General features: G+C 39.3%; 1 protein-coding gene across 2 annotated transcripts; it reads left to right on the plus strand.

Moving 5' to 3' along the window:
• Positions 1–6335: 6335 nt before the first annotated feature.
• Positions 6336–23475, plus strand: fmo1 (flavin containing monooxygenase 1). 2 transcript variants are annotated; one of them, XM_012961090.3, is made up of 10 exons: positions 6336–6391; positions 7593–7717; positions 11279–11416; positions 12670–12858; positions 13118–13280; positions 15807–15949; positions 17549–17748; positions 19041–19393; positions 20297–20369; positions 22760–23475. In XM_012961090.3, the coding sequence occupies exons 3-10, from the start codon at positions 11285–11287 to the stop codon at positions 23124–23126; spliced, it is 1620 nt and encodes a 539-aa protein (XP_012816544.1). In that variant the 5' UTR covers positions 6336–6391; positions 7593–7717; positions 11279–11284; the 3' UTR covers positions 23127–23475.
• Positions 23476–24411: the final 936 nt, after the last annotated feature.

Here is a 24411-nt window from a genome sequence, read left to right on the forward strand (position 1 = left end):
TTTGTCGTATTTGTCTGGGTGTCCTCTATTTTTATAGGTAATTTCTCTGTAGGGGAGTGCTTGGTTTACGAGTGTCCTCCAGCCATTTAGGGTTGGGGATTCAGTTGATAGCCATTTACTCGTTATGTGTTTGCGGGCTATGTGGAGGAGTTCAGTTATTGCTGTTCTTTTGTATGTGTTTGGATATAGGTGTTCAAGGATGGCCAGTAGGCACACCTTAGGGTCCAGTGGTACTGGGGATCCCATCACGTCATGAATGAATTGTGTTATTTGTTTCCAGTAGTCTATGAGGATTGGGCAAGACCATATTAAATGGTAGAAGTGGGGGTCATCTGAGTGACATCTGGGGCATGTTGCATTTGTGTTTTGGCGAAAGTGTTTGAGAGTTAGAGGTGTCAGATATGCTCTATGTAGTATATAGGTCTGGATTGTTCGTTCCCTTGTATATGGGGAGACATATTTAGGGGATTCTAGGGCTTCTTCCCATTCTTCCTGGTCTATCCGCCCAGTGTTGTCTTGCCAAGCTGTTCTGGAGCGGTTTGTGTGTACAATAGTATTAGGGCTAAGGAGTATATTATATAGTTTGGATATCATGCCTTTGGTGTATCCTGCTTGTATAGCAGTAAGATAGGGCTGGATTTCAAGGGTTGGGTATCCTGTAGGATATTGTGTTGAGAGAGCATGTCGTAGTTGTAGGTACCGAAATAAGTAGTGGTTGGGGAGGTTGTATTCTTGTTTTAGTTGTTCAAATGACTTGATGGTGTTGTGATCTAAAACTTGACCCAAGCACCAGATACCCTTCTCTTTCCAGAGCACAGTGTCTTGCATTGTACAGCATTCAGGTAAAGTACGATTTTCCCAGATTGGAGTGTAGTGCTCTATCACTCCTGTTTTGTGAGGCACAAGTTTGTTAGCTTTGTCCCATATTCGAAGTGCCTGTAACATGAGTGTATTAGTTTGCCTAGGGGTGGGGCAGCCCGAGTATCCTTTGAGCAAGTGGTATATCCTATCCCTTGTAGGTTCTGGGCCAGTGAATCCCATTCGTTTGGCGCTATGTTGGCTCTGTGTGTGGAACCAGTGGGAGATTTGCGTTAGTTGGGAGGAGATGTAGTATAAATGGAAGTGGGGGAGAGCTAGGCCTCCTGCTGTAGTGGGGTTCCGTAGTAGTGCTAATTTGAGTCTGGGTCTAGTTCCCTTCCAGATTAGCGTGAGGATATGAGATGTGATTATTTGGAATAGTTTTTGTGCCAAAAATGCATGATTATGTACAGTATTTTGGGGAGTAGTGACATTTTCACTAGGTTCACCCTGCCAGCAATTGTGAGAGGTAAGTTTCCCCAGGTTTTTGTTTTGTCTCTTACATATTTTATGAGGGGGTGTATATTTTCTTGTATATAGTCGCCTAGGTCTCTTGTGATGTTGATGCCTAGATACTTGAAAGTATCGACTATTATTAGTGGGTGATCTAGGGGTGGTCTATGTTCTCTGTCCCTTTTGATGTAAAAGGTATTAGACTTGGTCCAATTGATACGCAACCCGGAGTATTGGCCTATTTCTTCAATTATTGTGAGTGCTTGGTTCAGGGATCGGGTAGTGTCTTTTAGGAACAGGATCATGTCATCAGCATATAGGCCAATTTTGTCTGTGTATTCTGCCACTCTCATTCCCCCTATCTGGTTGTCTGCCCGAATTTTTATTGCCAAGGGTTCGATAGCCAAGGCATATAGGAGGGGCGAGAGTGGGCATCCTTGTCTTGTTCCTCTGCTTAGCAGAAAGGGTTCAGATGTCCACCCACTAGTGGCTATTCTGGCTTTAGGGGAGCAGTATAACAGTTTAACCCATTGCACAAATTCTGTGCCGCTGCCTATTTGTTCCAGTACCGCCCATAGGAATTTCCACTCCACAGAATCAAAGGCTTTGGCCGCGTCCAGCGAAACCAAGGCTTCGTCTTTTGCATTTACCTGGTGTGCCTGGATTATTTCATAAACCCTTCTTATATTGAGTGCCGTGGATTTTCCAGGCATAAAGCCTGTTTGATCGGGATGGATGATCCTGTGTATTACTAAGGACAGTCTTTTGGCTAGGATTTTTGCCAGGACTTTAACATCCGTGTTTAATAAAGAAATAGGTCGGTAGGAACTGCAGTCTAGTATGTCTTTTCCTGGTTTTGGTATCAGTATGATTAGTGCCTCTGCCATAGAGGGTGGTAAAATGCCTTGCATTTTGGCTGTGTTGTATGTCTCTAGGAGTTTCGGGGCCAAGTAATCTACATGTCGTTTGTATATTTCAGATGGTAGTCCATCTAGACCTGGGGTTTTCCGATTGGGCAGTAGGGATATAGCTGTCTTGACCTCTTCCAAAGTAATAGGGGCATTAAGTGTTGCCCTGTGTGCTGAGGTAAATTTCGGGATGTGTATTTCGGATAGAAAGGCCTGGGTTTCCGTTTGTGAGAAGGGGGAGTTGGTACTGTATAATTGTTGGTAGTACCGTTGAAACCGTGCATTTATATGCTGTGGATTTGTTAGTATTTGTCCTGTCTCATCCTGTATCTGAGTAATTACTGGGGGTGTACCATTTGCTTTGGCTATCTTTGCTAGCAGGGTTCCTGTGCGATCACCATGTTCTAGAAAGTTTTGTTTTGCAAAAAATAATTTGCGCTTGGCTTTTACTTGTAAATAGTTATTGTATTCTCTTTCTCGTAGCTTGAGCTGCTCGTAGTTGTGGGGGGTAGGGGTCTGAGTATGAGTCGCCTCAGCTTGGGTCACCTGGGAGCTTATATGGAGCTCTGTAGCTGTGGTAGTGCGCTTAAGAGCGGTTACTTGGGAGATTAGGGAGCCTCTCAAGTGCGCTTTAAAGGTTTTTGAAACCAGATGTTTAGATTAAAACAAAATTGATTTATTTTAAGAACATTATTATTCATATTAACATAGGTGCTCAATTGCACAAGTACAATTGCGAATAGCACCAATCAAGCATTATCTTAAAACAGTCTATGATAAGTTAGCCAAGAAAGCAAAGATCTGATTGCTTGCTATGGGGGACTGCCCTGCTGCCATTTATTACTTATGTTTGGATATCAGCCCTATGGTTTCCAACGGCTAGCTGCTGCCTTTGGTGACCTAAAGCACCCAGTCCAAAAACAATTCCTGTATCCTTGTTTATTTGCAGCAGTGTGGCTCAGCGGAGTGTTAAATGCTGAGTATAACCCCTTGATTTACTTATCTTATGGGTTACTGCAGAATGTTGCCCACTTTGTCACATGGAACAGCATGTCAGCACAATTACATTTATGTTGTATATATATACTGGGAACATATACTGTACAGGTATGGGACCCATTATCCAGAATGCTTGGGACCTGTGGTTTTCCTGCCTTAAATCTACTAAAAATATCATTTAAACATTAAATAAACCCAATAGGATTGTTTTGCTACCAATAAGGATTCATTATATCTTAGTTGGGATCAAGTACAAGGTACTGTTTTATTATTACAGAGAAAAAGGAATTCATTTTTAAAAATGTGAATTATTTGATTAAAATGGGGTCTATGGGAGATGGCCTTTCTGTAATTCAGAACTTTTTGGATACTGGGTTTCCGGATAAGGGGTGCGATACCTGTACTATGTATGTTGCAAACATATTCTACTCTGTCATGTGACAGGGACACTAGGAGCTTCTCTCCAGTGTTTGGAGCGAGACCCCAAAGCAGCACAGGATTTGGAAGACAGAATCCTGTTTATTGTATACTTTTTTTAGCATTTTCAAGAGGGGCACGCCCTTTGTCAAATCTATCAGAACGAACATTGTGAAACCCTCTGCAAGCAGAAACTAGCAAACTAGTAAGTTAAGGAGTGAAAAGAAAGTTCAGAGAGCCCTGAAAGCATAAAGAACCATAGGGAAGAAACACATTATAGGAGAGGTAGGAGAATAAGTCATATATTGGCCCAGGATCTAATATATTGTTTATTTTTTATGATTGTGGATATTCATTGGGGCCTAATGTCCTCATTCACTGTGTGGTAATTGAAATATTTGCTAGATTATTCTCTTGGGACAGAAATCTCAAATCAGAAAATTTAATCAATATGTTAAGTACCAAGTGTATTGACTGAATTGCCGGGCTCTGCTTTTGTTTTGCTTCATTTGCAGTTTTCCACAATACAAAAGTGTGGGATTCAGGAAGTACTAGAACCTATGTGGATTTAACATTCAGACTAGGTTTGGTCAGGCCCCACCAGAGTCAGTGGCGTAACAAAAGAGAAAGCAGACCTTGTGCTTCTCGGGGGGCCCGGACCGCAGGGTCTGCTTCCTCCATTTTGTCAGTAAATCTGTGCTCCACGCCCGCTCCCATCTAGGAGAGCAGGCAGGAAGTGAGGATTTATCGGCAGCTTTTATTGGCCCATGTATGGTCCCCTTTACTCTGTGCTCTCACACAGTATGTACTATATAATGGAGCATAATGTACCAAGGAGAACACACAGGAAAGCACCACTATACACATGGCATTAGTCCCTAATCTCTCCTTATGAAAGTTGCCACATCGGTTGCTGTAATATGTTTATGTATAAAATATTTCCCATGGATTTCACTGAACGGGCATTCTATAAGTCTAGCAGGCATATATTTTGGAAAACAAAATCAGTGCCTGCTTGGCTGTATGTTAAGCAGTAAATACAACAAATCTTTGAATACCAGCCTTCAGTGTTTATATAGATTCTAGTGGTTGATGGGCTCCTTGTGCCTAAGTCTGTCACAGAGGTGGGTGAAGTGCTGACCAAGAAATAGCAATATATAATCTACATGTAGTACATTTTTCATCTTCACATTAGTGTGTCATAATATGGCCCCACTTGTGCGCAATTCAACAGAAGAGAAAAGACAAACACAATAGCATTTGGTGAACCTGAAGCATTAAGAATGGTATCAATAAGGGCAACATATTTATCCATATTATCATAGCCACACTTGAGCCCCACGCAACACAGAAACCCCTAATATACCTATCACTGTAATCTGTTCCTTCCTTGGTATTTATATGAATTTTATATGCTGAAATCCAGATGCAAAATAGTTAATCTTTTTCTGCATCATTTGAAATCCTGGCAGTAGAGGAGGGACTAAAACATTGATGTTACAAATTGTAACATTATACAGACAGCACGCAGGAGCTACATACCTCACAATGCATTGCACTATGATGTTCCTTTCCTTGTTGACCTCACGTGTGCAGGAAATTGTGGGATTTGGAGGATGCAGACTGAGGACAGTCAACTACTGTTACATTTTTCTTGAGTCTGAAATTAGTCAGCCAGATCAGCAGGAGAACAGGGGGTCAGGCTTAGGTAACTCATCCAAATCATATTATTACATTAAAAATCATGAAAAGGCTGCACTTTTAAGCTGATGTATATTGCAAAGTTGCTTGAAATTATGTTTACTTTTCAAAAATCTTAAGTTGTGTTTGGGTGGCGTTCCCCTTTAAATGGCCTCTGTAGTGACTAATGTAATGATCCAAACAGCACCGAATTTCAAATGTATGCACCCCTAGGCCAGCCTGCTATTGCATACTAAAGCCCCCCCCCAAGTGTGTAAGATACAATTGGAAAGCGTGACCACAAGTTCTGGGTAAGACTCAGCAGCAAAGCATCATGTACAGGTTTGATGGTTTTCACATGCCCACTGTGTTTGCAGTGGCCGGCATTCGTTATAAAACAGTTATAAAAAATGTTGTTGCGATGTTTGGTAAAATTTTGAAATACATGGCAAGGACTATTTTTTCTGATGTTGGATTTCTCTAATAAAGCTGTACTAGTACAGTAACGCTGTCCTCAGTACTAGTAACTGATGATTCAACATACAGCTAGATCACAGGACGTTACTAAATAAAAACATATATGCATAGCGCATGGCTGCACAGGATCAGTGCAGTTTGCGGTATGCATCTACATTTAGGATTGATCGTGAATGGTTTATATTTAATATTTGTCAAGCAGGTTATAGGGATGCCAGACTGTGAATGCTGGACTGCTGAGGGCCCAGAAGCAGCCTCACTCTGAAAGAATTTAGAGGGTTTATATGGTCACCCTAATCATGAAATTTAGTCTTCCCTAATTTACATTATACGTTAGTTAGCCATGCAACATGTGGTTGATGAAAATCTGGTTTTAAGGGATTTCCACCCACTGAACATTCTGCAGGGCTAAGAACATATGATATGAGTTCCAATGCACACTACAGGCCTCATTTCAAAGTGCAGGACAGGGAGCAAAGTGCAAAAAAACTAAATCAAACAGCAGCTTTGCACTAAAGTCACATGTCTTATTGCTCCAAATTGAAAAAGTCTGCACTTCCCCTATCAATGATGGGAAGAACTGCATTCACGGGGGGCAGGTACATAGAACCCTGTACTTATTGCCTTATAGGGCTGCTCCAGGCAGAAGTGCTTGTTGAATGAGCACTATGGACTGCAGTTTTGCGCACAATCTAGTGCTCTTGTGTTTAGGGCATTAATAAATTACCCTTTACCTGTCTGTATAGAAACCTGTATTCAACAGAGAGTCATCACTGCAGGGTGGACCATCATTTAAATGGTCACACTTCCTTAGAATTATCCTTAGAATATGAGCAATATGAGAGTATTTTTTGAACGATGCATTGCTTTCAAAGGCTTAACCTCCCCTGTTATAGCTTTTTTTTCATAGGGGATAAATTTCCAAGACCGACACCCATTTTTAAAAGCACAAAAGCCCCATTAAAGGGGCAGGTGTAGCTTTGTTATACAATTTGGAAGTTAGGCCTCTTTTTGTGGATAGCTGCTAAAATGCAAAGGGACTTGGGAATGCTCTCCAAGACTAATTAAACTATAACAAACATGTCACTAATCAGTGTAGCTCACTTATACTTGATTGGCCTTCTAGTCCTCATGTCTGCACTGGGATTCTGACACTTCAAGTACACAGAGTTCTAAACAGCCCCCCACAGGTCCAATAAATAGTAACTGTCTGGAATCATACAGTAGCCCCTATAGCAGTTGCCAGAATCCACAGATTTCCGTTTCAGGTCTGCTAGAACTTATGTATTTCTGATTGCTAGTCATTTTGGATTTTTTAGGATTTTACTTATTCTCAGTTTAAAAAAAACATACTTTTAAAAGCAAAAACATGTGCCTGTTGTGCTGCAGTCTCTCTAGCCAAGTATAATCAGTTCCATATGATTCAGTTTTGCAAAGAATACATTTGCTGGAGGGCTGCAGAGACTTCCACTCACCATGTACAGCTGCTTTTACACTGCAATAGCAGCATTTGATTTTAGTGATGCAGATAATCATAGGAATTTGTGAGATAAACTGAAACAATTTCCTTGAGGTCTGAAACTGAGCACCCAGGGCCAAGCAGATAAGCAGTATTTCCACTGGCTAAAATAAGTGACCTAGCACAACCATGGGCTCTTAAATAAGTAACTAACCTGCAGGCAAGAACATAATAAAAGTTAAATCAATTTCCCCTGCAATTTGACTTTTATCCTGTGCAGTTAAAGGTTATATTTAGATGAATAAGGATTCCAAATCTGTGTTTTATTTTTCCTCCAACAGGTGGTGCTATAGTGATTAAAAAGTTAAAGAAAAACTGGGGAAAAAAGATTTGTTTTCTAGTTTGCTGTTCGGCAGGTAACTATCCAAGCTAGGATAGATCAAGATACAGAAGACACTACAGAAAGGTAAGGGAAATCAGAAACCTTACATATTATACAGCTGTGAGATTTATAGCTTATTCTCGTAGTCTCTTTGGGGAGACACCCTGAGCGGTTGACTTGGGGCTTGAAGGTTAATCAAATGCAGTCGCTGTCAGCCCATGTAGATTTAAAGGGCATATTTATAGGGTTGCCACATGACCTAAGTTTTCAAAAAGTTGGTAAAAGTTGTTTTTTCTTTTTTTGACAACTTGAAAGTATATTTAATGGAACATAGATAAAATTAATTTTAAAAAATATGATATTTTATGTGGATACATACTGGTCATGATATAAATAGGTATAAATGTCATGAAATAATTGTAAAAAATGAAGGCATGCCTTAACGCCAGAATTGCTCAGTGTTCATTTCTATACATCTCATCATTTGTAAAATTTTAGAATAAACAGATTCTGCATTCTTACCCAATTCTGTGCTCAGATAAGTTCATTTCTTATCTCACCTATCGACTCTAATGAAACTGTTCTCTCCACATATTTATGAAATGCTAGAACTGCATGTGTAAAGCAATAATATTCCCATAATGTAAGGGTTACACTGCCTGATTACAGTAAAGGAAAGCCCTGGAGCTATAAGCACAGGGGCTGCATGACAAGGGATCCGAATAACCAGCAGCCAGATTACACTGGTTTATGTTTAGAGATTGGCAGAACCAGGTGCAACTGTGATTAGGTGAGAAGGAAAGAGTTAAGGCAGGAGAAAGCCGGCCTGGGGGGAGGAGAAAGAGAGGGATGTGATGTCAGAAAAAGAACTCACTTCCTTATCTTCTGAGCAGGCAGAAACATCCCAGCCACCCTCCCCATTTTTGCATATTTTGCAAAATGTCAGTAGTTTCTCTTCCTTTTGTTCTCATATTATCTATTAATAACTGAATGTGGATGTTTTCCTGAATGCATTGTTATATTGTGTATAATATACAGTATATATTTTCTGTATCTTTATACGGTATAAACTTGAGAGTCAGCATTGTGTTTAATTCATGTTAACTACGATTACTTGATCCAGGGAATGTTTCCGATTGCCAAGGGGGTCAGGAAGGAATTTTTTCCCTCTTGAGGCATAATTGGCATTAGCTTCAGGTTGGGTTTTTTGCCTTCCTCTGGATCAAAACAGTGGATATATGATAATATATTTTATATTTTATAAGTTTTATTTGTCACAGCAGTGGTAGGACCTTGCCAGAGTACTGCACACGTAATTTTAGCAGAGGGAGAAAGGAGGTTCTCTACTGTGACTGCACTGTGGATTGATAGATACGGACTCTACTACTGCTTGTGCTAGGTGACAGCCTGCTTGGATTGCCATTGAGACACTGCAGATCCAGGACTGGCAGCAGGGCTGCTGAACTTCTCTCATGGTTGGTTATGCAGCTCCTGCTGGTGGTAGAGTTTGGGGCCATCCTCTCTGTAGGTAGAGGCAGTCTAATACTCATTCAAGTCTTCAGCAAAGAACAGCAGAGCACAGTAGCGACCTCTTATGGAATTATGGCTTTAGAATATTGCCCTGGGTTAGGCTGGCAAGGTCCTATTTATTTGATAAAATGTGTAAATGTGTTTGAATAAATGCTGTGGCCATTTTCTCCACCTCTGTCTCCTGGTGTTTCCTTAAGGTATGTAACAAGGGGGTTCAGTGGGGTGCCTCAAGGTGAAGGGTCAATTGAAGAGTCCCCTTGTCAAGAGTAACAAAAGTGGTAATATCACAGTTCAGACATGGTTCTTGGCTACAACCACCCTACAAGGAGTCTCACAGATGGAGGTATATACTAAAGTGGGGCAGCATAATTTAATTATTTAATTATGATTTAATTATAGCAATTTTGTACTTTTAGGACTTTACTACTTGCACCCAGAGCCTTAGTAAATGATTCCTATGATCAATTACGGAGCTGTTAAAGATGTAGTTTGGCCCATACTCTTTAAAGTGGACCTGTCACCCAGGCATAAAAAGCTGTATAATAAAAGCCCTTTTCAAATTAAATATGAAACCAAAAACCACTTTTTTATTAACACATCCATGCCCATTATAAAAGCATTTAAAAATCCCAACTGTCAATCATATATTGCTTACCTTGCCTCTATGCCTTAGGCATAGAGGTGGGGCAGACAGTTACTTTCACTTTCAATTCAGAACTTACTAGGTGTTGCTGTGCCCCTCACATTCCCCCTCCCTCGGCAACATGTAATTTCATAACCAGTGCATGGACATGGGTATCAGGGCCCCCCCATACTGGCACAGAAACAAGATTTTGGCAGGATTCAAAGCTTGCCTTAATTACAGTGTCCTCAAAATGGTGCCTGCCTGCTTGCTACAATTGTCAATTCCAAGGCTGAAGAAAATAAGATTCAAATAATTTCTACAGTGTAGGTGAAGTTTATTTTGCTTGACAGACACAGTAGAAAACAATTTGATTTCTTAGGGTGACAGGTCCCCTTTAAGATGTGTCACATAGACACACTGGGGGAAACAAAGGACTCCTCATGCTGAAGCTGTCTAACTACTAGTAAGATTGTGGCTGGGGGAATAGGAGTATGCTAGGAGCCACAAAAGAGTACTGGAAGACTGATACAGTGGAGGAAAAGCCCATTCTTGATGTCCCATGAGTGAGGCATAGTTGCCGCATTTTCTGGAAAAAATACAGGCATTCCTATATTTTTATCTTAGTTAATAACATTGGCATCAATCATCAACTCTACTTGCTAGGCCGGCAATATACTGGCCAGGTGGAAACCCTATCCAGAGCTCAGGCAGGAAGTTAGGCCTGCAGTTTGTTATCTAGAGCCAGAGATATTGTCATTCACAATTCTGAGTGTGTCAGTCTGAAAAGAACTCTTCAATGTAGTGTACCCCAGCTGTTTGTTATCCTGGTAAAGGCCTCTTTTATCACATCTTCATTAAAATTATACCTCTCTAGGGGACTAGTAAATGTATTTTTGCCTTAAATTTATCAGGAGAATGTAATAAAAGGAGCAACATTTGTCCAGGTGTAGTAACTGATAACAGTCAGCTGTGGCTATACCTATAGCAAACTTTGCTTCTATTATAATATTAGCCCCATAGGGTCATGCAGTTCTGTCACAGTTTTAGCCTACACTCCCATACTGTGATTAAATATACAGTATGAATAACTCGAGCATCACCAAATACCTCAATACCTTAACTCAAGGATGGTCAAGCACCACACAATTTGAAGAATAATTCTTCTCAGCCTGTTGCCCTAGTAACGTAATGTCACCTCTGGCCAGGAATACACAAGGTCAATTGTGGGGTGACTCCTGCAAGGTGGATAGGTTGGGTCATCGCGCCTACTCAACCCATGCTTGACTTGGGAATTTGTTTTACTCTGCAAGAAAATATGGAAAACATTTTTCTAAAAGGAGATGTTATTTATATAAACATGCTCCCAAACTATAATCAGTGCTTAATATTGTTTTCACAAAAAAGTTTTATTTTACAAAAGGTTTATTAGTGTGCTTCCCCATTCAACATTTTTTCCCTATTGGAAACAACATACTGTGCGCTCTTTTCAGGCCATAATGACTAAAAGGGTGGCTATAATTGGAGCTGGGTGCAGTGGACTAACAGCCATCAAATGCTGTCTAGAAGAGGGCCTGGAGCCTGTATGTTTTGAAAAGAGCAGTGACATTGGAGGACTCTGGAGGTTCACAGTATGTATCTACCTTAAAATGATATTGTGTGTGTATTTTTGCAATATTAGCTTGTTAGCCATATAATATGAATCTTTAATTGGCAAGAGCAAGCATTCAGTATTTGGAAGGTTTCTAAAACAAAAATGTAACCCTTTTATGGCTATAATACCAAACTCCAGCTGCTCTTTCTAGCTTACACTGTTTATCTTCTGACTTATAAAGTGTGCTTTAACAGGAGCTACTGTATCTGCCACTGGCTTTACCTTATACATGGGATCCCTTATCCCAGACTTCACTAAGGCCTGGCATAAGTTCGGCTAAATTCTTCTTACTTAGGTCCTCCCCTTCATAGAGAAGAGTCCAAAGAGACAGAACCATGGGAACTAGGGAACAGGAAATACACTATGCCTATGGGAACACATCCCTCAGGGTCAGACTGGAAGGTGCAGAGCCTACCGTGGCTGCCACAGGGGCCCCGCACTATGGTACCGTCAAAATTGCCCTAGTGTAGTTATCTTTAATGAACAATCAGATCTTTGCTTTCATTTTCCAACTTGTAATAGACTTATCAAACATAACTGCTGATTGGTTGCTATTGGTAACTACACTGGTGAATTTAGTAAATCAGCCCTTTTGCCCATCATGGTTTCCATCTCTAAGACAAATGTGATGGACATAAAGTAGGAAAGGTAGCCATCTGCTCTGTTTAAAACATGCTTGTGTGAAAAAGCAGAAAGCCCTGACCCATCCATGTGCACATCACTAATATAAATGATTTTTTTTTCCTTTTTCAAATGAATGGTTCTGCCACTTAGTGTTGGTTGCTGAGGTTGGATTCAGCCTGTATATACTGCAAATTATTTTTGTTGTTTGTAAATTATTCCGAACTATACCGACTGAGATCTTCTGAGCACTTTTACAATTTATATGAATGTTTTTCTTCTTTTTATTTCCATAATATAAGCAATTTTGCACTCCTAACATGAATTTGGAAGTGGAGCACCCACTACTGTTCTGTTCAGAGTGACACAAGCTTAAGATACTATAGAAGCTCTTCTCATTGTGACAGGAGGGATAGAACTGAGCAGAAAAGCATTAGGAGATGCCTCTTGCATGAGCAAGGTCCTGTAGTTCTGTATGGCTGGACAGAAGGGCAGGGGAGTTCATGTTGCAATTTTATGATGGTAGTAGTATGAAAGGCAATATATGACATGATTATATATACAAACAGTTGGAAGCAAAATATGCCCATGTAACAATTTTCTTTATAGGAATCAGTGGAGGACTGGAGAGCCAGTATATATAAGTCTGTGGTCACCAATACATCCAAGGAGATGATGTGCTATACAGACTTTCCCATGCCTGAAGACTTTCCAGCATATCTGCATAACTCCAAGGTGTTGGAATACCTAAGGCTGTATGCAAAACACTTTGACCTAATGAAATATATTCAGTTTCAGGTGAAATAAATTTCTCACTACAAACTCTTTCTACACACACAATAGGTGCATCAGACATTTATAGTGGGCTAACTTTGCCCTTTAGTTCTCTGCAAAAGACAAAGTTATGACTCTAACTATGACTAAATGTTTCCATAATGGCTGACCCTTTTGATGTCTCAATGATATACGAATGTAAAGCAATTAAATCATTTAGTAGGACCAAAAGTTATGAGATAATTTTAAATGTAATTTTGTGCCAAATTTGTTCCCTGAACAGACTGAAGTTTGCAGTGTGACAAAATGTTCAGATTTCCCCTCAACAGGTCAATGGGACATTGCTACACTGACCAATGGAATTCAAAGAAATAGTATTTTTGATACTGTTCTGATCTGTAATGGTCACCATACCAAGCATTATTTACCTCTAGACTCTTTCCCAGGTAAGTGTGAAAACAAAATAATATGTAAAACATTAGAATTGGATAAAAAATGACAACCCTTTAAAATGTCCTTTAAAGTTGGCAATATAAAAGGACAATCAGATCTCACAGTTTGGCTGGTTTCATCTGAAATAGCTAAAAACTTCTCCATAGTACTACAGTGGAGGAAATAATTATTTGACCCCTCACTGATTTTGTAAGTTTGTCCAATGACAAAGAAATGAAAAGTCTCAGAACAGTATCATTTCAATGGTAGGTTTATTTTAACAGTGGCAGATAGCACATCAAAAGGAAAATCGAAAAAATAACTTTAAATAAAAGATAGCAACTGATTTGCATTTCATTGAGTGAAATAAGTTTTTGAACCCCTACCAACCATTAAGAGTTCTTGCTCCCACAGAGTGGTTAGACACTTCTACTCAATTAGTCAACCTCATTAAGGACACCTGTCTTAACTAGTCACCTGTATAAAAGACACCTGTCCACAGAATCAATCAATCAAGCAGACTCCAAACTCTCCAACATGGGAAAGACCAAAGAGCTGTCCAAGGATGTCAGAGACAAAATTGTAGATCTGCACAAGGCTGGAATGGGCTACAAAACCATTAGCAAGAAGCTGGGAGAGAAGGTGACAACTGTTGGTGCGATTGTTCGAAAATGGGAGGAGCACAAAATGACCATCAATCAACCTCGCTCTGGGGCTCCACGCAAGATCTCACCTCGTGGGGTGTCAATGATTCTGAGAAAGGTGAAAAAGCATCCTAGAACTACACGGGAGGAGTTAGTTAATGACCTCAAATTAGCAGGGACCACAGTCACCAAGAAAACCATTGGAAACACATTACACCGCAATGGATTAAAATCCTGCAGGGCTCGCAAGGTCCCCCTGCTCAAGAAGGCACATGTGCAGGCCCGTCTGAAGTTTGCCAATGAACACCTGAATGTTTCTGTGAGTGACTGGGAGAAGGTGCTGTGGTCTGATGAGACCAAAATAGAGCTCTTTGGCATTAACTCAACTCGCTGTGTTTGGAGGAAGAAAAATGCTGCCTATGACCCCCAAAACACCGTCCCCACCGTCAAGCATGGGGGTGGAAACATTTTGCTTTGGGGGTGTTTTTCTGCTAAGGGCACAGGACAACTTATTCGCATTAACGGGAAAATGGACGGAGCCATGTATCGTGAAATCCTGAACGACAACCTCCTTCCCTCTGCCAGGAAACTGAAAATGGGTCGTGGATGGGTGTTCCAGCACGACAATGACCCAAAACATACAGCAAAGGCAACAAAGGAGTGGCTCAAGAAGAAGCACATTAAGGTCATGGAGTGGCCTAGTCAGTCTCCGGACCTTAATCCAATAGAAAACCTATGGAGGGAGCTCAAGCTCAGAGTTGCACAGAGACAGCCTCGAAACCTTAGGGATTTAGAGATGATCTGCAAAGAGGAGTGGACCAACATTCCTCCTAAAATGTGCGCAAACTTGGTCATCAATTACAAGAAACGTTTGACCTCTGTGCTTGCAAACAAGGGTTTTTCCACTAAGTATTAAGTCTTTTTTTGTTAGAGGGTTCAAAAACTTATTTCACTCAATGAAATGCAAATCAGTTGCTATCTTTTATTTAAAGTTATTTTTTCGATTTTCCTTTTGATGTGCTATCTGCCACTGTTAAAATAAACCTACCATTGAAATGATACTGTTCTGAGACTTTTCATTTCTTTGTCATTGGACAAACTTACAAAATCAGTGAGGGGTCAAATAATTATTTCCTCCACTGTAATTCAACTTTACAAATATTGTGTCATTATATTAGGTACTGTAACTGAGATGTCAGCAATGATATTTAGGCTGGCCAAGGTTACATAAAAGCAGATCTAAAGTAGCTCCTCACTGGGGCCAATAATAATAAGGTGGCCACACACGTGCCGATTTCCAATGGTCGCACGAAAGATCGTACAATCGGCCACTAACAGTTCAGGGCTGAAATGGCAGATAAGGAGGTAGAAACAATAGGATTTCTACCTCCTTCTGCCGATTCAGCCCTGAAGGCAGATTTTGATTTTGCGCCTTCTATGGCGCCCGATCAAAATCTTTTAACCCACCCGATCGGCGAGTGACCGATATCAGCAGCCTCCTGCGATATCAGTCGACTCGCCGACTTGCCATACACACACCGCATATCGTACAAAATGGGGTTTTGTGCGATATTATCGGTGCGTGTATGGCCAGCTATAGACAGTGCTGTTGAAGCAATGTTGTGCATTTTTGTGATCATGGTAAGAAGAGAAAGGAGCGGTGCCATGCAGCGTTTAATACATGGCTCCAGTTGCATCATGTTGCTGGCAAACAATCATCTAAAAGTGTCGGTTACTTATGCACCCCTAGCTATACAGCATCCCGGCACTCAATGCATATGGCTAGATTTGGATGAAGCACTTAGTATCCTGTTCAAATAAAAGAAGTGTCTTAACCCTTGCCTTTCATGGCGGTAGCAGTGGTGATGATCAGATTTTCTCTTATGTAACTTCCAGGTATTGAAAATTTTAAAGGTCATTATGTCCACAGCCGTTTCTATAAGGATTCTGCAAACTATAAAGGAAAGACTGTTTTAGTGGTGGGAATTGGTAACTCAGCTGGGGATATAGCGGTGGATATAAGCAACACAGCTAAGCAGGTAAGTATTGATGATGTAGCTTTTTTTTCTTTTTTCCCCAAATTGCTTGTTTTAATTGCCTTATATGGCCATCATAGGATTTATCTCTTCAACTTTTTGTCCAGTATTTATACTAATATCTTTGCTCTTGTTCCTTCCCACCACACTTTGCAAAGTTAGGTGAACTAAATCGGAAAAAGGACATTGTGGTAAAAATTATACTAAACAAAAGCATAACAAAAATGGCATCAATATGAGAAAAAGAGTTTGTGAGGAGCGCTCCCAACATTTTAGTGCCATGGCTACCTTGCTTTAGTGGTGAGAATCCCAGGCGTATGGCCATGTATCATGTAGTAAGTTTCTATCATCAAGATGCCCCAGCACACACCAAAAAAATATTCTGCGAGAGCCATTATTAATAGCATTTGATTTCTCTAGGGGTCTGTTGTATAACACAGAAACACATCATGGCCTAAGAATAAGCAGTTATTTGTAGCATGGATGTTGCTAAGTAAAAATGATATGTTTTATATCGGTACCTCACAATTCTTTATTGCCCTCAATAAGATATTACATATTACAACACATTTAATGTTGATTATAACAGTGATGCATTTACCGCGGTCACATGATGTGTGTGGATTTTGTACACCCACTTGTTCATCATAAGTTCAATGAGTAGGGCTTGTGCTGAACTAGATAATTCCCCTGCATAATGCACTCCTGCTTACAAACTTACTAGAGGTATAGGATCCAATATTCAGAAACCCATTATCCAGAATACTCTGAATTACGGGAAGGCCATCTCACATAGACTCCATTTTAATCAAATACAGGTATGGGACCTGAGGTTTTCCCGATAAGGGATCTTTCTGTAATTTGAATCTGCATTGCTTAAGTCTGCTAAAAATCATTTAAATATTGAATAAACCCAATAGGATTATTTTGCCTCCAGTAAGGATTAATTATATCTTTGTACAAGGTACTGTTTTATTATTACAGAGAGAAAGAAAATACATTTTCAAAAATTAATGATATTTGCTTATAATGGAGTCTATGGGAGATGGCCTTTTCGTAATTCGGAACTTTCTGGATAATGGGTTTCCGGATAAGGGATCCCATACCTGTAATTGAATTTTTCATTTAAGTGATTTCTATTTTCTCTGTAATAATAAAACAGTAGCGTGTATTTGATTTCAATGAAGATATAATTAATCCCCAATACACCTTAGCAGACTTAAACTATGGAGCTCCAAATTATCAAAAGATCCCTTATATGGAAAACCCCAGGTCCGGAGCATTCTGGATAACAGGTACCCTACCTGTACTACCGATGTTATTATGGGTGTTGCCAATTTCCAATTGTATTGACAGTAAATTTAAACAGTAATTTTACTTTTCTCCGGTCTGGTCCATTACTGGAACTTGTAACTGGGGGGGTGGTCCCTTCTTTTTTGCATCTCCATTTTGGTGTTTTTACTCCCAGTAGGGTTATTAAAGTTAAAGCTACCTAAAATTACTACTGTCTACATTGTCTTTCCATAGCTGTGAAATGCTGTTGTTAATAATGAATACATTTTTACGATTTCTGAATGCTATTTGTATAATGCTATATTCTAGGTTTATCTCAGTACTAGAGGAGGTTCATGGGTGCTCAGTCGCATTTCCAAGGGGGGATGTCCTATTGATATGATGCTCTCCACCAGATTTTTGACTTGGATCAGAAACTTATTACCAGCTAGTTTCTCAGCCAGACTAAATGAAAACTTGATGAACACTTGGTTTGACCATGCAAACTATGGCTTGGAACCTTTAGACAGGTAATAATTATTCATATTAATATCAAATTTAATTGTGAGCAGCTAATAATAATAATGATAATAGTGGATAGATAATATAATGATTGGCAAAAACCTTGTTCCTGGTCTAGGAACAACCATGTTGTTTTTTGTTTTTAGACAGCAGGGAAGCGAATGGTACCTTCTAATTGGTTATTAAGAGCAAATATTGTATCTGCGCTTACTTTTTTTGCATCTGCTACTAGATTATGGCCACCCCTAATGAGATTCCAATATTACAATACCAGTATCCAGAAAACTCCAAATTACAGGAAGGCTGTCTCTCACAGTTCATTTTAAGCATATAAGTAATTCTTTTAAAAATACAGTATTTTGATTCTCTCTGTAATACTTGCACTTGATGGTGACTCAGTTGCATAAATCCATATTGGTGGCAAAACAATTCTATTAAGTTTATTTAATATTTAAATGATTTTTAAGAGACAAGGTATGTTGATCCAAATTACAGGAAAGCTGCCTTATCCAGAAAACTCCAGGTCCCTAGCATTCCATATAATTTATGGCAAAAATAGATCTTAGTATCTGATCCAAGTAAAGACCTAATCACCTTTAGTACACCCAATTAGCAGTGGGGAGATACAAATACTATTGTTAATTTACCAATTATCCTTTGTCATGGGATATTCTATATACTGGGTTAACCCTGCCATATTGCCTATGGATTAGGTGATTGGTCAACTTTATTCCAGTTGGATGGACCATAGACTGCTGGCCAGCACCCCTCCTCAATGAGAAACGCACCAGCCCAGGGAACCTGAGCTAGGCACTTGCACAGTAAAGTAAAAGATTTTAATCTAAAAGTTTAGATTCTACTTTACTGCACATCTGCAGGACCCCAGGATAGCTGCAAGGATCCTTGGGACAAGGAAGGGTATAAGAGGCACAACACTAGAATAGTAACTAGGGCTGAAAAATATTGACAACCCCCAGTGATTAGCCCTTTTCTTTCACCTTTAGGGTAAAGACACACAGAGCTACTAGTAGCAGCTACTTGTTGTGGCTGCTAAAAAAGACAATGCTGATCATTTACTGATAATTGTCTCTGCATGTGTTTTAGTAGAGGCAATTCTCAGTATTGTCTATGGCAGGGTATTTTTTGGAGCTTAGTAGCCTTGAAAAAGTAGCTGCTACTAGTAGCCAAGTGTGTCTTCACCCTTATGGAAGCAATGCATAGTCCCTAGGTTGTACTTAAAGATTTTATTTCCTTGTACTTTGATTTTACTTATCATAATACCTTTTTAAATTTGTTGCAGAGCACAGTTAAAAGAGCCTATGGTAAATGATTACCTTCCCAGCTGTATCTTGTGTGGAGCTATTAAAGTAAAACCCCAAATTAAGACATTTACTGAATCCTCAGTCATATTTGAAGATGATACAGTGGTTGAAAACTTGGATGAGGTTATTTTTGCTACAGGGTATGTACCCTCCTTCCCCTTTCTCAAAGACCCAGAGGTCATAGATGACATAAATGCCCTTCTATATAAACAAGTCTTCCCTACTCGGATAGAAAAACCAACTTTAGCCGTTTTGGGACTTGTCAAGCCACTAGGAGCCATCTTGACTGCTGCAGAACTTCAAGCTCGCTGGGCCACTAGAATATTTAAAGGTGAGCATGTAATTAAGGAGAATAATGGAAAATAGATTGTCTACTTTTAATCTGCAATCTGGCATTTGAAAATATGAATTTCATGTTGTACAAATATGCTTGAGGCAATCATCGAATCAACTTAAAAAGTAATACAAAATACATAAAATAGTTGTGCTGTAGAACCAATATTTAATCTAGAGATGAATATGAACCTGATGCCCAAGCGGTACAGAGCATTTTATCTACAACTATAACATTCAACTGTTGGTAAAAAGGCATTTTGACAATGCAGATGCTGTGGTAGCTCTTGGGTGGATGAAAAGTTGCTTCTGTATCCAGTCTGCTCCTGATCAGCTTCCAATATGCTTATCATTCTCAATGCCCAGCTAAATGGTGTCACTGCTGAAATGACAATTATAATTACAAGTACCTGCAAGCATTATGGTCATCAAAATATTACATTGCTTTTGTTAGAAAAAGTTTGTAATTGAGCAAATGCAAGTTTTATTGTACAAAGTTAAACAATAACATTAAAAGACTCACATTTTATTTGAGATGTAGAGGAGCTCTGTGAAAAATAGTAGCTGCTAGGGATGATCAAATGTTGTCACCCGATATTGTTTTGCAGTGAAATTTACAATTTCATGAGTGGTAAGATGCCAGTGACAGTATCTGAGTCTTTGCCATGTATATTTTGCACCAGAAAAAAGCCAAAAGCATTAGAATTTCTCCATGCAATTTTTCCACCATGTTTTTTTGAGCCAGAAAAAACACCCATTGACTCCAATATCCTATGACAAAGCAATAAAAGGGTGTCAATGACTGCAAAAAAGTCAGTTTCAATAAATAATATTAGGAATAGACTGCACATAAGCAGAAGCTATGAATGTTTGAGTGTTTTAATGAAATATTGTTCTTTAGGTGTAGCTCATCTGCCAACAGCAGCCAGAATGGAGGATTATATTAAGAAGAGTATGGAGTTCAAAACAAAGGTGTAAGTAAGAATTGCCAAATCATTGATTAATGGGTGCAGTTTGAAATGAGCCGCTTGCTTTGCATGTACTCCAAGGGACACAAGCATCTCAACACATATTTTATTTACACCAGAAAACAATGGGCAATGTTGAAATATATAGCTACAGAAAAAAATATATACGTAAGGATTCTATTTGTCACTGTCATAGAATATCAAGCACAATCCATATACAGCTATGGGCTCAGTTATCCAGAAACCCATTATCCTGAACGCTTTGAATTATGGGAAGGCCATCTCCCATAGACTCTTTTTTAATCAAATTATTTTTTAGTGATTTCCTTTTTCTCAGTAATAACCCAGTACCTTGCACTTGATCCCAAATTAAGATATTTGGCATTAAGGTTGAACTTGATGGACGTGTGTCTTTTTTCAACCTAACTTACTATGATACTATGATATAATTACTCCTTATTGGAGGCAAAGCCCCTTACTGACGCTCTGCAGCTCTCGTTGCTGGGTCCTATTTAAAGTAAATCAGAAAAAGCAAATTGAAGGAGAAGTTCACATATAACTTACCCTTAGCATGTTACTAAACAGTCTGTTTAGTTTCAGTTTAAGTCCTCTTTAATTTCTCTTGAAGGCATTGTTGTCCTTCAGCAGCTTTCTTCCTTGCTTTACCTCTGAAGTCAGGACCCAGCACACTGCAAACCTCTATGTTAGAAACTCCAACACTGCAGCTCTCATTGCCGGGTCCAGCTTAAAATACATTTTAAAAAAATGTAAAAGTTAAAGGGAATGCTCATAATTACTATTTCTGAGAGTGTATATTTCAAATTATTAAACTGTTTTGACTAAATGAGAAAAAAAACAAATGATGGGGTTAGTTTACCTTTGAATTACATATAGTATGTTACAGAGCAGTCTTTTCCAGTCTTCTTCCCTTCTTAATCTCTAAGGGAAACTCAGATGCTCTGTAGCACTCTTTGCCAGCAAATTTAATAAATCAAGGATGATTGTAAGTATGATTTGTTATTTTTCAAAAGTGGAAATCTTCCGTCAATTAGAAAATGTTTCGGGTCTCACCGCCGACATGGACCCTGCATGAGCATGTGCAGTTAAAGGGACAGTAACACCAAAAAATGAAAGTGTATAAAAGTAATTACTATATAATGTAATGCTGCCCTGCACTGGTACAACTGGTGTGTTTTCCTTACAAAGACTACTATAGTTTATATAATAAAGCTTCTGGAGAAAAGGCACAGGTTAGAAGATAACAGATAAAACCCCATTATATTCTACAAAGCTTATCTGTTATCTGCTTGTAACCTGTGCCTTTTCTCCTTTTTCCCAGCTTCAATGGCTGCCCCGTGTTGACATAGCAGCTCATTTATATAAACTATAGTAGCGTTTCTGTTACAAACTTACCAGTTTTACCAGCGCAGGGCAACTGTACATTATATTTTAAGTACTTTAAAACACTTTCATTTTTTGGTGTTACTGTTCCTTTAAAGCTGATTCCCGACTAGCCCCAACTGCACATGCTCAAGCAGGGTCTGTATCAGCGGAGAGACCAATTTTCTATTGAACGGAACATGGTGCCCATGCAAGATGGGAGAGGTGAGGGGGTTGATGCAGGGCAGTTAAGGGGGAGGAGGGTTTGTTCTCCTTTAACTGTCTTCCAGAATTTGATTCTCTTCATTATTTTCAACATCTGTCTTTTTATTAATAAGCTCGGTTTTCAAAATTAGTTTTTTACAATGTACTTGCTGCAATTAAAAAGGAAAAGCTGACTGCCACATGACTGGTAGGAAATGTGATTAAACACAGTGGTATTTAGCTATTAAGTAGATGCAATGTTGGCATTAAGACAAAATGTAATGTAAAATCACTAACAAGTTGAGGCTCATTGATGTAAACCCTGAAGGAATTTTAGCACCAACTTGTGCCTAGACCTTTTGGCAATGCATTGTTAATTATAGGTACATTAAAATAATACTAATTTTGCCTATAGGTAAAGTTTCATCACCCCAAGAAGGAGATCATCAGACAACACAACATATCTATGTTCTGTTTGTATAGGGGGAGCTTGGCCCTCTTGGGAAGTCTTCAGAATACAGTGATTTTAGTACTTATCTGTTATCTGCCATGCAAATATCACTCCTTTGAAAGACTGCCCCCATGGCTAACAGCAGTTTTTCTATACAAAGTATAGTATAGTTTCTAAAGCAAACTATTTTTACCAGTGCACGATTACAGTAAGTTATATTAAATTGCATTCAAAAGTTCAATTTTTTTTGTTAGTGGCCCTTTAATAATGGTCTATCGGTAAATGTATTCATATTTTGCATTAAAAAAATAATGTTGTCTTCTGTATATTGCATGCAATTATTTGTGTTTCCTGTGTAAAGGTTTGCTGCGACCCCCAATCAGAAACTGCAGACATACTTTATAGACTATATGGATGACGTTGCTGTGGAGATTGGTGTCCGTCCCAACATCATGCATCTTTTACTTAAAGACCCTCGCCTTGCATGGACAGTCTTCTTTGGCCCTTCTACACCTTACCAGTATCGCTTAAGTGGGCCGGGAAAGTGGTTTGGTGCCAAGAAAGCCATCTTAACCCAATGGGAGCGCACGCTGAACCCAGCTAGGACTCGTCTTGTAAACAAATCTTCAGGAACTTGGCTAAACTTTAAAACTCTCTTAAGTCTTTGTGTTTTGCTGGCAGCCATTTTATTAGGATTGTACTGCATAAATGGAAAATCTTGGTCATGAAATTGATGGGTGTTTATAATGCATTGAGCGATATGGAATCATAGCTACCCTTAACAAATGAATTATTTCCTGAGTCCTGGTAATTATGCAGAAATCAAGAGAGTGTAATATTTTTGTACTGTTTGCGCTTTTAGTTATTGATTCATAGCCCAAAATATAACTGTGCAAATGAGTGTGATTCCATCTGTCTTTAGCATAGAGGAAATATTTTTATTATAAACTGGGGTGCAATGTGCATGTGATCATATGTTGACAGCACAACCCGGGCCAAAGCCAATATTAATCCTTCCCTGTAGGGAAGTCCAATTTACTGCTTTCAGAATATGCCATTAAAATAACCTTTTATTTATTTGTTGTGCTGTTTATAACAAATCTGGTACCATTTCCTAAGGAAGGAGATCCACACTATGCTTAAACACAGTGTAAAGGTGGTGTACACCTGAATTGATTACAGTTACACAATGTAGGAAGATAAGAGAACCCCTGAAAGCAATTCAGTTTTGTTGCACATTCCCACCTGTTGACTACCTAGATTCACTAAATAACTAAAACTTAACTTTTAATGGGGGGGGGGAGCCTGTCTCCCTCAAGGCTACCCATTTGTACCCAGGTATGCTTACAACCCACCCTCCCCCTAACTATTTCTAGCCATATGATGGAGGTAAAAAATAACTTTTTGCCATGGCAATTGTGTGTGAGCCACACAATTGCTCACACATACAAGGGTTCTTTTCCTCTGGACCAGTTAATCTACCAGTTTGTATTTAAATGTTTTTTTGGGTGAGATCCTATGAGACCCTTTGGGCCACAAACAATACCAGATTACTTCATTTGGCCATCAATTCTGTAGGCTTAATGGATGTGTCAGAAAAGATACAGTTCAAGGTGTTTTACTGCAGTACAATTATACTGGTTGTTTCCCTTTAGAGACCACTCACTCCAGTTTGTTTTCTGAGACTGCACAGAAGAGGGCTAGACATACAAAACATTTTTTCCTAATAAAATCGTGGGAACCACCACAAAATAGATGTTCCTTATAGCTGATAAGTCTCAATGCCACAGAATCTAAAGCTTGGGACTAGGGACTAGTAGCTCCAGAATAAACAGGATCATGCCCCTATTGGGAGAGATAGATGCAGCCTGTATTTTACTTCACACAGGACATATAGGTGTAGGCGCATTCAACATATCCTACCTAATTATTTCTTCTATTTTCCTTGGGCATTGACATGGGCTTGGAATACATTCATTAACTGTAGTCCTCCTTTTGCCCTAAAATGGGTTA

Source organism: Xenopus tropicalis, chromosome 4, assembly GCF_000004195.4.
Source record: "Xenopus tropicalis strain Nigerian chromosome 4, UCB_Xtro_10.0, whole genome shotgun sequence".
NCBI classification, from domain to species: Eukaryota; Metazoa; Chordata; class Amphibia; order Anura; family Pipidae; genus Xenopus; species Xenopus tropicalis.